Genomic DNA, 13,144 nt, shown 5'->3' on the forward strand with positions numbered 1-13,144 from the left:
TCTGTTCTCTGGGAATGTAATCACTATTTCCATTTCCCAATTTGGAAACAGACACATTGGAATGATGATCAAAGACTCAAACCATAGAGCAAGCCTGTGGCAATGCCGGGCATGCCAACTTGCCTCATGCCATGGGTTCTGCTCATTTGGGAGGCTGCCCCCGGCCCAGGGAGCCCCCAGTAGTGGGGCCACGCGACACTGATTGGCCGGCCTGGCCTTTCTGAACTTCCCTCCCCACTTCAGGGAAAGGGGGGGAAAAAGGCTTTTGTGCGCATTGTGGTGGTACAGAATGCCCAAGGATGGTTCTGCATACAAAAGTGCATTGTTAGAGTAATGCCTCTAGCAGAAAGAAGGGAGGAGAATCCAATTAATAGGCCTGCATTTCAGGTTACTGGATGAGTTCTGTGCAGCCATCTTTCTCCCCTCTGTAGGTGCAAACTCATCAGTGACCCTCGCAACTGAAAAACTGAATCTGCTACCTTTAAGCAGGCGTGAAATGTTCTCAATCTACTTACATTTCCCTTTAATCAGGATGTGAAAAGCCGGGTCCCAAACAGCCTCCTCCCAGGGAGACTAACAGGCTGGACAGAAATTGGACGAGAGAAAGGTGTCAAATTCCTAAACTGAACTCTGGTTCCCGCCTTTGGAGGAGGAGTTTAATAAGGATATCAAGAAGAGGAAATGCAGATGAGGACACTACAAGAGGACTCCATGGGGAGTCATAAAGGGTTCATTCATAAAAAGTTATGCGTCCATTATGCCTGGAGTTTCACACACTGCCCTGGGAAAATATGCAATGCACAGTTTTTCAGAGCAAGATGCATACTTTCACAATCCGCTCTAATCCGCTCTCCCTCCTGCCAAAGGGGCATTGACCTGCCTCCTCGCGGCAGATTTCATGGCACTGACCCCTCCCAGGGACCAGCTCGGCCTACACAATGCACTTGTTCCAAACACAAAAGTTCACTAACAACTGCATTTGGAAACATCAGAGCAGGCCAAATAGTTGGCAAAGGAGAACTCCTGCAAATGAAGAATGACGGTTACAGGCGCTGGGCCATGCCTTGGCTGCAGCACACTTGGCACACACACACACAGACGCACACACACAAATACCTACACACACTCACTGCAAAAGTGTAAAATCTGAGCAAAACAAAAAACCCACACACAAAAACCATCACTGACAAAGACGAACAGCAAAAGCCCCATCGAATCAATGAACGTGTGGTCAGAGTTCCCAGGATCTGTAGTGAGAAAATTCTTGTTTCAAGTTCAAGGGGTGGCTGGAAATCCTTCTGTCTGTGCCCATTTTCAGGAGCGTGCCTTGGCCCTCTCCAGGGAACTTTAGGAACAGAGAGCGTCCCCCCTCCAGAGCTTTTCAAGTCTATCACGTTCCCTAGGGGGTATGGGGTGCCAGATTTAACAAACAAAAATACAGGAAGCCCAGTTCAATTTGAATTTCAGATAAACAACGAATCACGCATTTTTATCTGGCAGTCCTATGGGGAGTCCCTTCTAGGTTCACAGTCCCCTCACCCCATCAGCGGGACTTCTAAGTTCTGAACTGATCTCAAGCCACTGGCAGGCTGTGTGGCCCTGGTGAGTCAGCCCGCTCTGGGGAGTGTGGGTTTCTCATGAGGGTGTGTGATGAAGGGACTCAAAGGTCCACACGATTCCACATTCTCAAGAAACTCCTCCCACACAGCATTTTTTAAAATTCAATTATGAAATATTTGGTTGCATTCTTATAAAAAAGCCAAATAATCCAGAAGTACACAAACCAAACCATGAGGTTGCCCCCTCCCCAGCTTTCTTTCTCCAAGGCAACCACCTTCTTTAGTTTGCTGAGAGCCCTTGCAGCCCCGTTTCTGTGTATTTGGTACTAGACAAGTACACATGCACAAATATTATCGGTAAGTGGGATCATTCCCTGACCCACCACGTGGAGATCCTGATTCAACAGTTTCCCAGGAATCTCATAGGAATCTTCCCCGCTGACGCTAGGGTGCAGTCAGGTTTGGAACCTCTGCGACCAGGACAGCAGTCCTGTTTTTATTTTGTTGCACCCAGTCGGTGCTACCTACAAAGCCATGCCTCCCCAAACACACTGCGTCTGCTCACGTTGGACAGGAAGCAGAAACCCAGGGCAGACAGCCTCCACCCTGCCATCGGGGGGCACAGCCCATCTGTCCCGAACTGCACACACTCCTGTCTGTCTGTGCCTGGCCTGGGAATCAGTTTCTTGCCCTGCTTTCCTGGACCACCGACTACCTGACTGACCCCCCTACCAGTGATAACCTGGCACCCTGCACTCAAAGCCGGCTCTGGCTATGTTCCCACCCCAGAGGACACAAATACCTACCTATTTGTACCTCTAGGAAGTTAAGCTCATGGCCCTCTGGACTGAGAGGACTTGTGTGCCCTTCGCAGCAGTAGCTGACCTGGCTGAGACCCTTTGGCCATATGGAAGCTTAGTATCTGCCAGGCCCCCTGGGTCCAGCCAGACCTTCCATCCCTGTCTCTCCTGAGCTATTCTGAAATCTGACAGGAAGCTGGGCTTGGTCTGGCAGGGAAACTCCCCACCTTAGCGCTCTCCACTCTTTCCTGCTTCCATCTTTAGCCAGCTCACTAGAAGTATCACAAGTATGGCTTTTTGCCCACGTGAAGATCTGCCAGGGACAAAGTTTGCAGAGAGAACTTAGAGTGGTCCACCTCAGAAGCCCACCCTGAACTGCCATCTATAAACAGCCCGCTGTCAGTAGAGACCCTCCCAACTGACTCCTTAGGCTCTGCTCCTCTTTCTGGTTCCACCATGGTTGACATTCCTGGGCCAAATGAGCCCTCATGTCCACTGTCCTGACACCAATGCCATCAAGCCTCTATATGACCTTAACTTTCCCTGGTCACCCTTAGAGATCTCTCTTCTGGTGATCAATCCTGAGTGAACCGACCTTTCTCTTTATGCCACCTGCCCACTGCCTCTCACTCAAAGGCCCACCTGCCTTTTCATCGATGAGTTCATGTACTGTTCATCTTCTCAAAAGAATACATGTTTATCAGAGAAGAATTAGAAAATACAGCTAAACCAGGAACAGAGAATAAATTTTTATATCCATCATCCTGAAATAACCACTGTTATTTATTTACATTTCTAACTTTACTTAATATTTATATTGTAGGTCATAAAATGGTTCCTTTCAGTTGAATCCAGCCTGCATGATTGTTTTAAGTAATTTTGCTTTGGGTAACTCGAGTCAGAATATTTTCTGTTTAGTTTGCCACACTCCCCACCACTCCTTACTTTATTATACCAATGCCATCTCTCTCATTTATACCTTACTCCCACTGCTGCTGCTAAGTCGCTTCAGTCATGTCTGACTCTGTGCGACCCCATAGACGGCAGCCTACCAGGCTCCTCTGTCCCTGGGATTCTCCAGGCAAGAATACTGGAGTGGGTGGCCATTTCCTTCTCCAATGCATGGATGCATGCTAAGTCGCTTCAGTCGTGTCCAACTCTGTGCAACCCTATGGAAAGCAGCCCTGAAGGCATCTGATTTTGCAATGCTTCATAATATATATGCTTTTGTTAAAACAGAATCTTACTGCATATCCATTTTGCAACACTTTTTGCATAGCAACGTACAACAAACATCTCTCTGTATCAATAAATAGTCCAACTTTGTTTTTAATGGCTGGATAGTTTTCCATGGAAAAGATGTATTATAATTTATTCATCTAACCCCTACTGTTGAATATTTAAATTGTTTTCAATGTTTCCTGCTTCAATGAATGTCCCTGTAGCGAGAGCTTTGCACACTTCCTTAATTAGTTCCCTAGGATAAACTCCAAGAAGTGGAACGGCTGGGTCAAAGAGTATTCGCAGTTTTAAAAGCTTTTAACATGTGCGGCCAAATGGAGTGTTCAGAGTTTTACAACGACACCAACCCGTGAGAGCTTCCTGTGACTGGTGGATGGCCCCTTCCAAACATTTAAGAGCATCCCAGAGAGCATCTGAGCACGCCCCTCTTGAGGCTCTCTGAAGTCAACTCACCCAACAGGGGGGCTTTTCTCCAGTAACCATCCCGGACCTCCACGTAGTCGTACCAGCACAGGCGGCTTTTAAACAAATCCATGGATGTGAAGTTTAAGACGATCTGTAAAGAGTTACCATAAAGTGAGTTTTGGCAGCCAAGTCTGAGGAGTTTTGAAGATACATCTTGCATAGCGGTGTTCTCACGTTACCCTTTAGCATACAGAGCTCTCAGACCACAGTAGGAGTGTCCTCTCAAAAATGCATTCACAGGAAACCTCGTGACATTAAATAATAAACCTTAAACAGGATGAGGAGTAAACAGAGGAGATGGGTTCTATGGTTCTGTCTGGGGAATAACTTGAGCTTTTGAAGTCGCTTAGTGGTTTACAGAAAGCAAGACGCATTAAAAACACAGGCCAGGATGCGTTGAGACTGGGGATTTGGGAGGAGGTAAGGGGTCAGTGAAGTTTAGAGATACGAAAAGATCTTAAAACATCATCAATCATTCTAAAGGGCCCGGGGTGAGCCTGAGTGCATCCGAGCATCTCTGTGATCAATGTTCCCCTGGTTGTGACCTCACTCTTCTGAGGTGTGGTGTGTTAATAACCTTCCTACAGTTTCGTTCATTCATTCATTCATTCCACCATTGTTAGCTGACCGCCTACTGTGTGCCAGTCTGTGTCGGCCAATCAAGATAGAAAGGTCAGTAAGACAGAGTTCTTGCCTGTAAGCTCTTGCCTGTAAGTTCTCTGCCAAAACTCAGAGAAGGAGGACAGATGTGCTAAATCAATTAGAACACTATGGAAGAAATGCTGAAGACAGGGATGGACAGAAAGGCATTCTGGAGCTTCGAGGAAGGAGAACTAGATTCTGCCCTGGGGACAAGGAGAAGGTTTCTTGGAGGAGGTGGCATTTAACCTAAGGGGAACGGGGACGAAGGGGTAGAGGAGGGCCAGATGGAATTTTGGTGCGAGGCCTTGACAGGAGCAGACCAAGGAGACACCTAGGGAACTGTGCTGAGTGTTCAGTAGAGGTCATTGTGTGCACGTCTGGAGTGAAGGGGCAGGAGAGGCGAGGAGGGAGGCTTCAGTTCCTTTGGACAATCTTCAGACCCTCCTGAGGCCATTCAGTCGGTGCCTTAGTCCACAAGTGATGGAAGGGGCTGGGTGGCCCTGCAGGCTCAGCACGTGGGCCCTGCGCCCCTTCCAGCCCAGACCGAGGTCAAGTTTGCTCTCTCCCCTCACCCCTGCTTGGACCCCACCTTGCATGGTGCCCAGGACTGTCTGGCTGCAGCTCTCCGGTGGGCTCCTTGTCTGTTGTGCTTGACGTGTCCTCATCTGTCACCTCTCAGCTCTTCTTCTCTCTAGAGTCCTGCATAAGGCCAATGCCCCAGCCCCTGCAACCCCTGAAGTTTTCCCACCCAGGGCGGTGGGGGGTTTGCTCACAGTCAGTTCATCTTTTTCTAGCATCTTCACTCTCCTGCCTCCACTGACCACTTTCTTTTCTGTTCTTATAGCCCTGGGTCTTACATCTCTAAGTAAAACTTTGGGCTGGAGGCTTTGCGGTGCTCTCCTGGCCACATGGAAAGCACTTGGGTCTTGTCCTCATTCCCTGGCCTCTCTGCTTGGAATCTCTCCTCTCTGGTTTTTGCCACGGCAGCCTGTGCTCTGTCCACTGTTCTCTCTCTTCTGTTGGCCCATTCACTGTGTTGTTCAGTCACCGAGTCGTGTCTGACTCTTCGCGACCCCATGGACTGCAGCACACATGCTTCCCTGTCCCTCACCATCTCCCAGAGTTTGCTCAAACTCATATCCATTGAATCGGTGATGCCAATAACTAGAGGGCACCTCAAAAGAAAAACATCGTCCTCCCAGCTTCCCTGTCTGTAGGGGACACCTTCACCCCAGTCACTGAGGTGCCCTACCTCGGAGTTAGTTCTCCTCGGCCTCCACTGTTTAGGCCAGCGCTGATGGACTTTCTTCTTTTGAGATGTCGGAGTCCCTGCTATGAGCCATCTCGCTCCCCTTCACCAGGCCTGCTGCGCCCCCATCCATTCTGCACACAAGGTCTTCTGGATCAGTCCTGCACTTACAGCTCATGTTTACCAGCTCCCTCCTGTGCTCAGAAAACTTCAGTGGCTACCTACACACCTGTCTCATAAACTAAACTTGGCTTACTTTTCAGAGCCTCCAGCACCCAGCCTACCTGACCTTGTTTTCCAGGTACACCCTGATGTATCTGTGCTAATGGGTCCTTCCCAGACCCAGATCGGGGGCCCCTCCCTCCTCCCTGAGGCCTTCCCTGATTGCCCAGATAAACCTGACTTTCCCTCTTTGGAGCTTACCCCCTCTTAGAGTGATTCTAGAGCAGGTGAACTCCCCCCTCTCTCTTAGAGTGATTCTAGAGCAGGTGAACTCCCCCCTCTCTCTTAGAGTGATTCTAGAGCAGGTGAACTCCCCCCCTCTCTTAGAGTGATTCTAGAGCAGGTGAACTCCCCCCTCTCTCTTAGAGTGATTCTAGAGCAGGTGAACTCTCCCCTCTCTCTTAGAGTGATTCTAGAGCAGGTGTTTTTAGGGGCAGGAAGATCTGGATTTCTTTCCAGCTCTGAAATCTTGGGAAAATACTTTCCCCTTGGACCTTTAGCTTTCTCACCTGTAAAACAACATGCCCACCACTGGATTTTTGACGGGACTGCATGAGAAACTGTATATGGTATATATAGTGCCATGCCTGGACATCACAGACACTCGATAAAGGGTGATTTAAAAAAATCAAGCCACACTGCGTGTACATGGTGTACTAAGGGCTCTTTGTAGCCTATCTTGAGAGTGCCCACAGCGCCACAGTTCAGGTCTCAGGACAAGCAGCACCATCTTCGACAAAGCCCTATAATCTCCTAGGAAGTGAAGTCAGTACCGGAAAATAACTGGCCAGCTCACCTCCTGTGCTGTAGAGTGTGTGTGTGTGTGTGTGTGTGTGTGTGTGTGTGTGTGTGTGTGTGAGAGATACTCTTCTTTCAACCTGCCTGTGGATTGAACTCACTTCAGAAGTTAAAAAAAGTACTGGTGCTGAGCAAATGCCCCTCCTTCAATTAAATCAGACTCCCTAGGGGTGAAGAAAGGACTCTCAACTCTGTCTCTTGAAGACAGAGGTTATACCTTAGATTTCTTTCATCTCTCTCATAGTGCTGGAATTCAGGAAGGAAGGGATCGGTAATCCTTGCTAACTGGTTGCAATATAATTCTTTAGCCTTTGCTTTGAAAAATTTCAGAACGGAAATGTTATTGCAACCTCCTCAGCAACATGTTCACAATGTAAATGAAAGGATAATTATTCAGGCTAATTATTTAGGTATATTAGTGAACCACAAAGACCACAGGGGAAGAGGTTGATGCACAGGAGGTGAAACTCAAATCAATCAAGTTTGCTGATTACTAACACCTCTGGAGAAGGCTGGATGAAGCCAAAGTTGAAATAACTGGGGCTGGAATTTCAATGATATATTCTCCCTGCTCCAGTCAGCATATATATTCTCCCTGCCCCAGTCAGCATTTATAATTAGGGCTTGGTGAATCTTCTGCTGTTCACACATATCACATAGCCTCTGCTATTCAGGGCAATTCAACAATTTAGGGATTACCACATCCCTTCCTCTTCCTCCTCCTCCTCCTTCCTGCCTCCCTCCCCTGAAGCCTCCTGCAGGCACAAGGACAGCAAACCTGCTCAAGGCAGACTGGTCTGAAGTCTCTTAGGTTCAAGATGATAACCGCACTGTTATAAATGCCTAGAGCCAAAGGAAGGATGTGAGCATGTGGCTGCTGTGTGTGTGTGCATGTGAGTCTGTGTGTGTGAATGCATGTTTAAATGTCTAGCCTGTCCCCTTTGTGGAATAATTTAGGATGATTAACTATCCAGGCTCTCCAAATCAAATTGCCTGGGGTCAAGTCCCAGCTCTACAACAAAGGAGTAGCCTTAGGTAAGTTCATTTCCTTACCTGCAAAATGAGTGTGGTAATAGTCACAGGAAGTGAGGATTAAATGAGAGACTCCACATGCTAGGCGGAGAACAATGCCTAGCCCGTAGAAAGTGCTCACAGTGGTTCCGAACCATCACTTCTCTCTAGTTACCACAATATTTTTAACTTAACATTTAAGTGGACATTTTTTTGAATTGATGAATTAGGAATATTCTGAAGAATGGCTACAGGTACCTGAAAATCTAAACCCCCCCCCCACTGCACCCCCAACTATAATTTTTTCCATTCGGCCACTCATCTATCTACACGTCCACAAATACTTATTGTGTGACTCTGTACCACGGGCTGTATTGAGTGTTGGGGGTGGACCATGTCTATGGTCAAGGAATTTAGGGTCTAGAAAGGGAAGAGCCATACAAGTCAGCAGTCAAGATACTGTGAGGCAAGTCATGACAGGTATAACTGTAGGAAGCTAGACTCAAGGGGCAGAGAGGACATTTCACAGGTAGCTGCGTCTAGGTTGAGAGTGTTGCAGGAAGGAGAACCCCTTCCAGGGCCCGAAACTGGGCTCTTGTCTAACACTCGGAAATGAATTGTCCGAGGAGACACATGTGCTGACAAAGCCAGAGATTTTATTGGGCAAGGGCACCCGGGTGGAGAGCAGTAGGGTAAGGGAACCCGGGAGAACTGCTCTGCCGCGTGGCTCGCAGTCTCGGGTTTTACGGTGATGGGATTAGTTTCCGGTGGTCTTTGGCCAATCACTCTAATTCAGAGTCTTTCCTGGTGGCGCACGCATCGCTCAGCCAAAACGGATGCTAGCAAGAGGGATTCTGGGAAGTGGACGGACACGCAGTGTCTCCAGGAAAGACTCTGAATTAGAGTGATTGGCCACAGACCACCTGGAAACTAAACCCATCACCATAAAACCCGAGACTGCAAGCCACGCGGCAGAGCAGTTCTCCTGGGTTCCCTTACCCTACTGCTCTCCACCCGGGTGCCCTTGCCCAATAAAATCTCTGGCTTTGTCAGCACATGTGTCTCCTCGGACAATTCATTTCCAAGTGTTAGACAAGAGCCCAGTTTCGGGCCCTGGAAGGGGTCCTCCTTCCTGCAACAAGAGGACCTGAAGGACCTTTGGTTTTGTAGAGAGGTGTAGGGGAAAAAACCAAACTTCGAGGTGCAGAAGCCCCAGTTCCCAGTTCTATATCCTATAGTGGATAGGGGCAATTTTTTAAATGTCTGAGACTCAGATCCTTTGTTCATATAAGGGAAACAAGAAGATGAACCCGGCAGAAGGGTTCAGAATACACCACCCCTGCACCAGGGCAAAAGAGACCTGCCCTGGGCTCAACTTTAGAGGGCTGTGGAATTTTCAGAACCAAAGGAATGTGCCTTCCCAGGATTTTCCCAGGTCCTACACCTTAAACTGCACCCAGGACAGGAATCCAGGGTGTGCAATGATCTCTGCCTCGGATCCACCCTCCCAAAGGTGGACAACACAGACGGCCAGTCCACTTCCACTGGAAGGGGAGCCCAGCAACAGCTGTTTGCAAGGTAGGTGTGGAGAATGCTTGGGACTGTGGGCTGGGGGGTGCCCTAGTTGCTCCTAGATGGAACTGGGGCTGGGAAGAGGAGGAGGGGACAGCCATGGTTGGGGGCTAACTTTCCTTATAGTACCACTTTGATACACAGCAGTCTGAGGTGTCCAGAAATTCTAAGTTGGTCTCTTGCCTTCCAGAGCATCCTGCTGGTGTCTTTATCAAGGTAGGAGGATAGCGCCTACTTTGTTTGACCAGACGTCAGCTTGAGTTAGAACTCCAGTGGACATGTAGTACATAGGCCTCCATTTGTATGGGCGGGGCGGGACGGAGGGGGCGGGGGGGAAAGTCCAGAAATCATGAACGTTCAGCAAGCTTGCCCAGTAACTGGCACATAGTAGGTGCTCATAACATAACATAACAGATACCATTACTACTATGAATAATAACATTAATTCCTCATGCCTCGCCCAACTCAAAGAATGCAACGTCATTTCCCGAGGTGGTTTCATACCTACCTTTTCCCCTGGAGTGACTGATATCCTCCAGACACAGTGGGAGTAAGAAGGGTAGCCGTTCGGGAAACCAGGTGCAGAAAAGTTCCCCATCGTGTCCTGCAGGGTCTCCCCACATGCTGCACAAGCAAAACAACACACGTGATTCAGGCATGTGCACACGCTTCCCGCCCATGGACAGGGCTGCTAAGCAAATTCACTGTTAACCAGCCAAAGCCCCAGGAACACCTTGCTGAAAAGCATGGCAGGCAGATTGACATTTTTCTGACCAATAAAAGCAAAAACTAGGCCCGGGTGCCAAAAAGTAACACCCTAAGTGTTTCCCCTGAGGCTCTCAGGATTGAGCACAGCCTAGAGCTGGCTTTGAATTCAGCTCTCCAGCTGGCTGTTGGGGGGTTGGTACATGTCCCAGCTTTGCTGGGCCTCAGTTTTCTTTATCTGTGAAATGGGTGGGACCTGCTTAGAGGGTTAATGAAACCATCTGCTTTACATGAAACAGCCCAGCACAGTGCTTGACATACCATGAGTACCCCCTGCATAACAGCCATTATAATTACTGCTAATAACATCTGTGGCAGAGAGAATATGAAAGGGCAAGCATGCGGAGCAAAAAGAAAGAGAAAACAAAATACTTTGCAATGTACATCAGCTGTTAAGTGAGATCTTGTCTCTTCTTTTTCTGCTACCCACCTCTGAAAGAGCATGGAATAGTCAAGAAAAGGAAGGAAAATGACCAGCGGGACAGGAAGCTGGCTCATTCTACAGTGGGATATTCTTCCCTTGAATGTTTGAGGGTTGCCTGGAGTCTGGAACCTAGTCCTATGCATGTGAGCAGTATTTCCCCTAATCTGTTCTCAAAAGAAACAATGTCTGTAGGCATAAACTTGGAAACTGTGGGGTTCATATCCCTTCACCTCGAGGGATTCAGAACTCAAAGACAAGAGCGTTGGTTTGCTGAGCGCCCCTCGACTCGTGGGGCCACCTCCAAAGTGTGGGACACATACTTCCTTACGCTTCTTTTCCTCCACTCAACGCGGCCTCTGCGTGGCAACCACCTTTGCTTTCAGTGACTGCTTGAAACTACTTGAAGATGCAGTTTGGGGAGCTGCAGGAAGGGATGGCTGGAGAACGGCCCATCCTTGACCTCAGGAAATCCTGGATATCGGGGCTCCGATATCATGTTACTGAACAACTGCCAGGCATCGTGAGGATTACGCCCAGCAGTCAACACCCCCGAGGGCTCTGTGGAAATTATTTTAGAATAATCATCAACATTCTGCAGGGACAGACACATTACTGTATGGCTCCATGGTATTTACCAGCTGCTTCCAATCCTTCGGGGGGAAGTAAGAGGCATACATATATACATTATAACTAAATAAATACTGAGGCATTTCCCAGGGAATGCTATAAGATTTCTCTTTCAATGCAGCAGGGTTATATGATACACGTGTCCTGTAATTCAGCCCTAACACACCCCCAGACGACTAATAGCTGGATGGACACATTTCCTAGAGTTTCATGATGGAGCAGTCCCACACGGTCCTCTGCACACAAGCTGGGGCAGCCAGAGGGCTTTCCTGGGCAGGTTCAGGACACAGATGGTCGGGAAGTGGGTTGTAGGAGGAAGCAAGTCTCCCAGAACGGTGGCCTGGGAGGGGAGCAGCGCCAGCACGGCCGTCCTACGGGGACCGAGCACGGTTGTGGCTTTATGAGTAAGTGCATCCTGCCGGCAGTGTGGTTAAAAAAAAAAGTGATAGGCCAATTTTCTAAGATTGCCCCTATATCAAATATTCTGTCCTATGATCATATGCAGGTCTGGTCTAAGAGTTTGGAAAAGATAACCAGACGTTTTGGGAGTGGAATTTCCTTTTTCCTCTCCAAGCCACCAAACTGCCTTTTCTCCTATCACTGGTGAAAACGTGCCTGCTGTAAAGTAGTACTTTCCACTGAAGCTCAGCAACTTAAAGGGACTGACGTGAGTTTCTCCTAGGGTGGCAAGCGGGTGGGGGGGCGGGAGGTGATGATGCTGAAGCCGATGAGATGGAAGCAAAGAGGGCAAACTCAAGGGGCGGGGCTTCTGAACAGGAAGAGAAACAGACATCTGCTGGGATCCAGTGTCCTGTCCAGCCTCCAAGGGCAGAATATTGGCCACTGTCCAGCACCTTGGATGGTTAGGAGAGCCCGAGATCACAGAAGTGACTTCATTTACCGCACGGAGATACCCTCTGCCTTCCAGTGTTTGGGAAGCTGGCTTCCACCCTTCCAAAAACATGCTCCCTCACTCTGCCTTTCTACAAAACCCTGGGTTATTGTTTTATTAAACCCACTCCCCTACTCCCTTAGCAAGGAGAGCACTTTCCCCCTGTGGCACGCACACCATGTTGGACCCCCATTCACTGTCGTTCCACTACGACTTCTTCCTCTTCTGACCATCAGGGCTTTGCCAGAGAGTTCCAAAGCTTCCCGCAAGTTAAGTTGTGGCCTCTAAGAGCCACCATCTGCTTCATTGCCTGCAACCACTCCACCAGTTGGACTTTCCGCACTGTCTACCACCTCCTACCAGCAGCACACTGGGAATGACAGCTGCCCAGGGAGAGACTCTTCACACTCCCCGAGGTGTCTTCCCAGCCCCAGGGATGCTGGCAAACAGTGGTTGAGAGGTCTCTGTGGTGCTCCGGAGGCCCTGGAACCCAGTGATTTACAGTTACCTGGGCATTTGTACAGCTTCCTGGCTTGAGCTATGTCTCCCTGACTGAGCCGCACGCGCTGGCCGATGGTTGGCCTGACACCGTTGTCATCTCGTCGGGGGAGGATGGTGTCCAAGAAAACTCCTCTACAGGAAGAAAGGAGAGAGGGAGAAAGGAGAATGAAAAGTCAAGGCTGCCAGGCTGTCCGTGTGGGGGTTTAGAGTCTTCCTGTCCTTGTCCACACCCCATGCACATTCCTACCCCCTGGCCTGCCCACCCCTGGTGGTGTGACTCACGGGGCTGCCTTGCCTGGCGCTGGCATGTTAGCATTCCATTTCCTCAGCTGCCAGCTCCCTTTCCAATGGGAAAATGACTCTGCCAAGTTTAAA

The 13,144-nt window shown here is 49.0% G+C and overlaps 1 protein-coding gene across 1 annotated transcript in view; it reads right to left on the reverse strand.

Moving 5' to 3' along the window:
• TLL2 (tolloid like 2) overlaps positions 1-13,144 on the reverse strand; it is a 151,524-nt gene that overhangs the window by 32,475 nt on the left and 105,905 nt on the right. The window contains exons 8-10 of the mRNA XM_019953203.2: positions 12,777-12,901; positions 10,069-10,184; positions 4,055-4,157 (exon numbers count right to left, since the gene is read on the reverse strand). Coding sequence (XP_019808762.2) covers positions 4,055-4,157; positions 10,069-10,184; positions 12,777-12,901 — 344 coding nt within the window. The remainder of the gene's footprint in view (positions 1-4,054; positions 4,158-10,068; positions 10,185-12,776; positions 12,902-13,144) is intronic.

Source organism: Bos indicus, chromosome 26, assembly GCF_029378745.1.
Source record: "Bos indicus isolate NIAB-ARS_2022 breed Sahiwal x Tharparkar chromosome 26, NIAB-ARS_B.indTharparkar_mat_pri_1.0, whole genome shotgun sequence".
Classification (NCBI taxonomy): Eukaryota; Metazoa; Chordata; class Mammalia; order Artiodactyla; family Bovidae; genus Bos; species Bos indicus.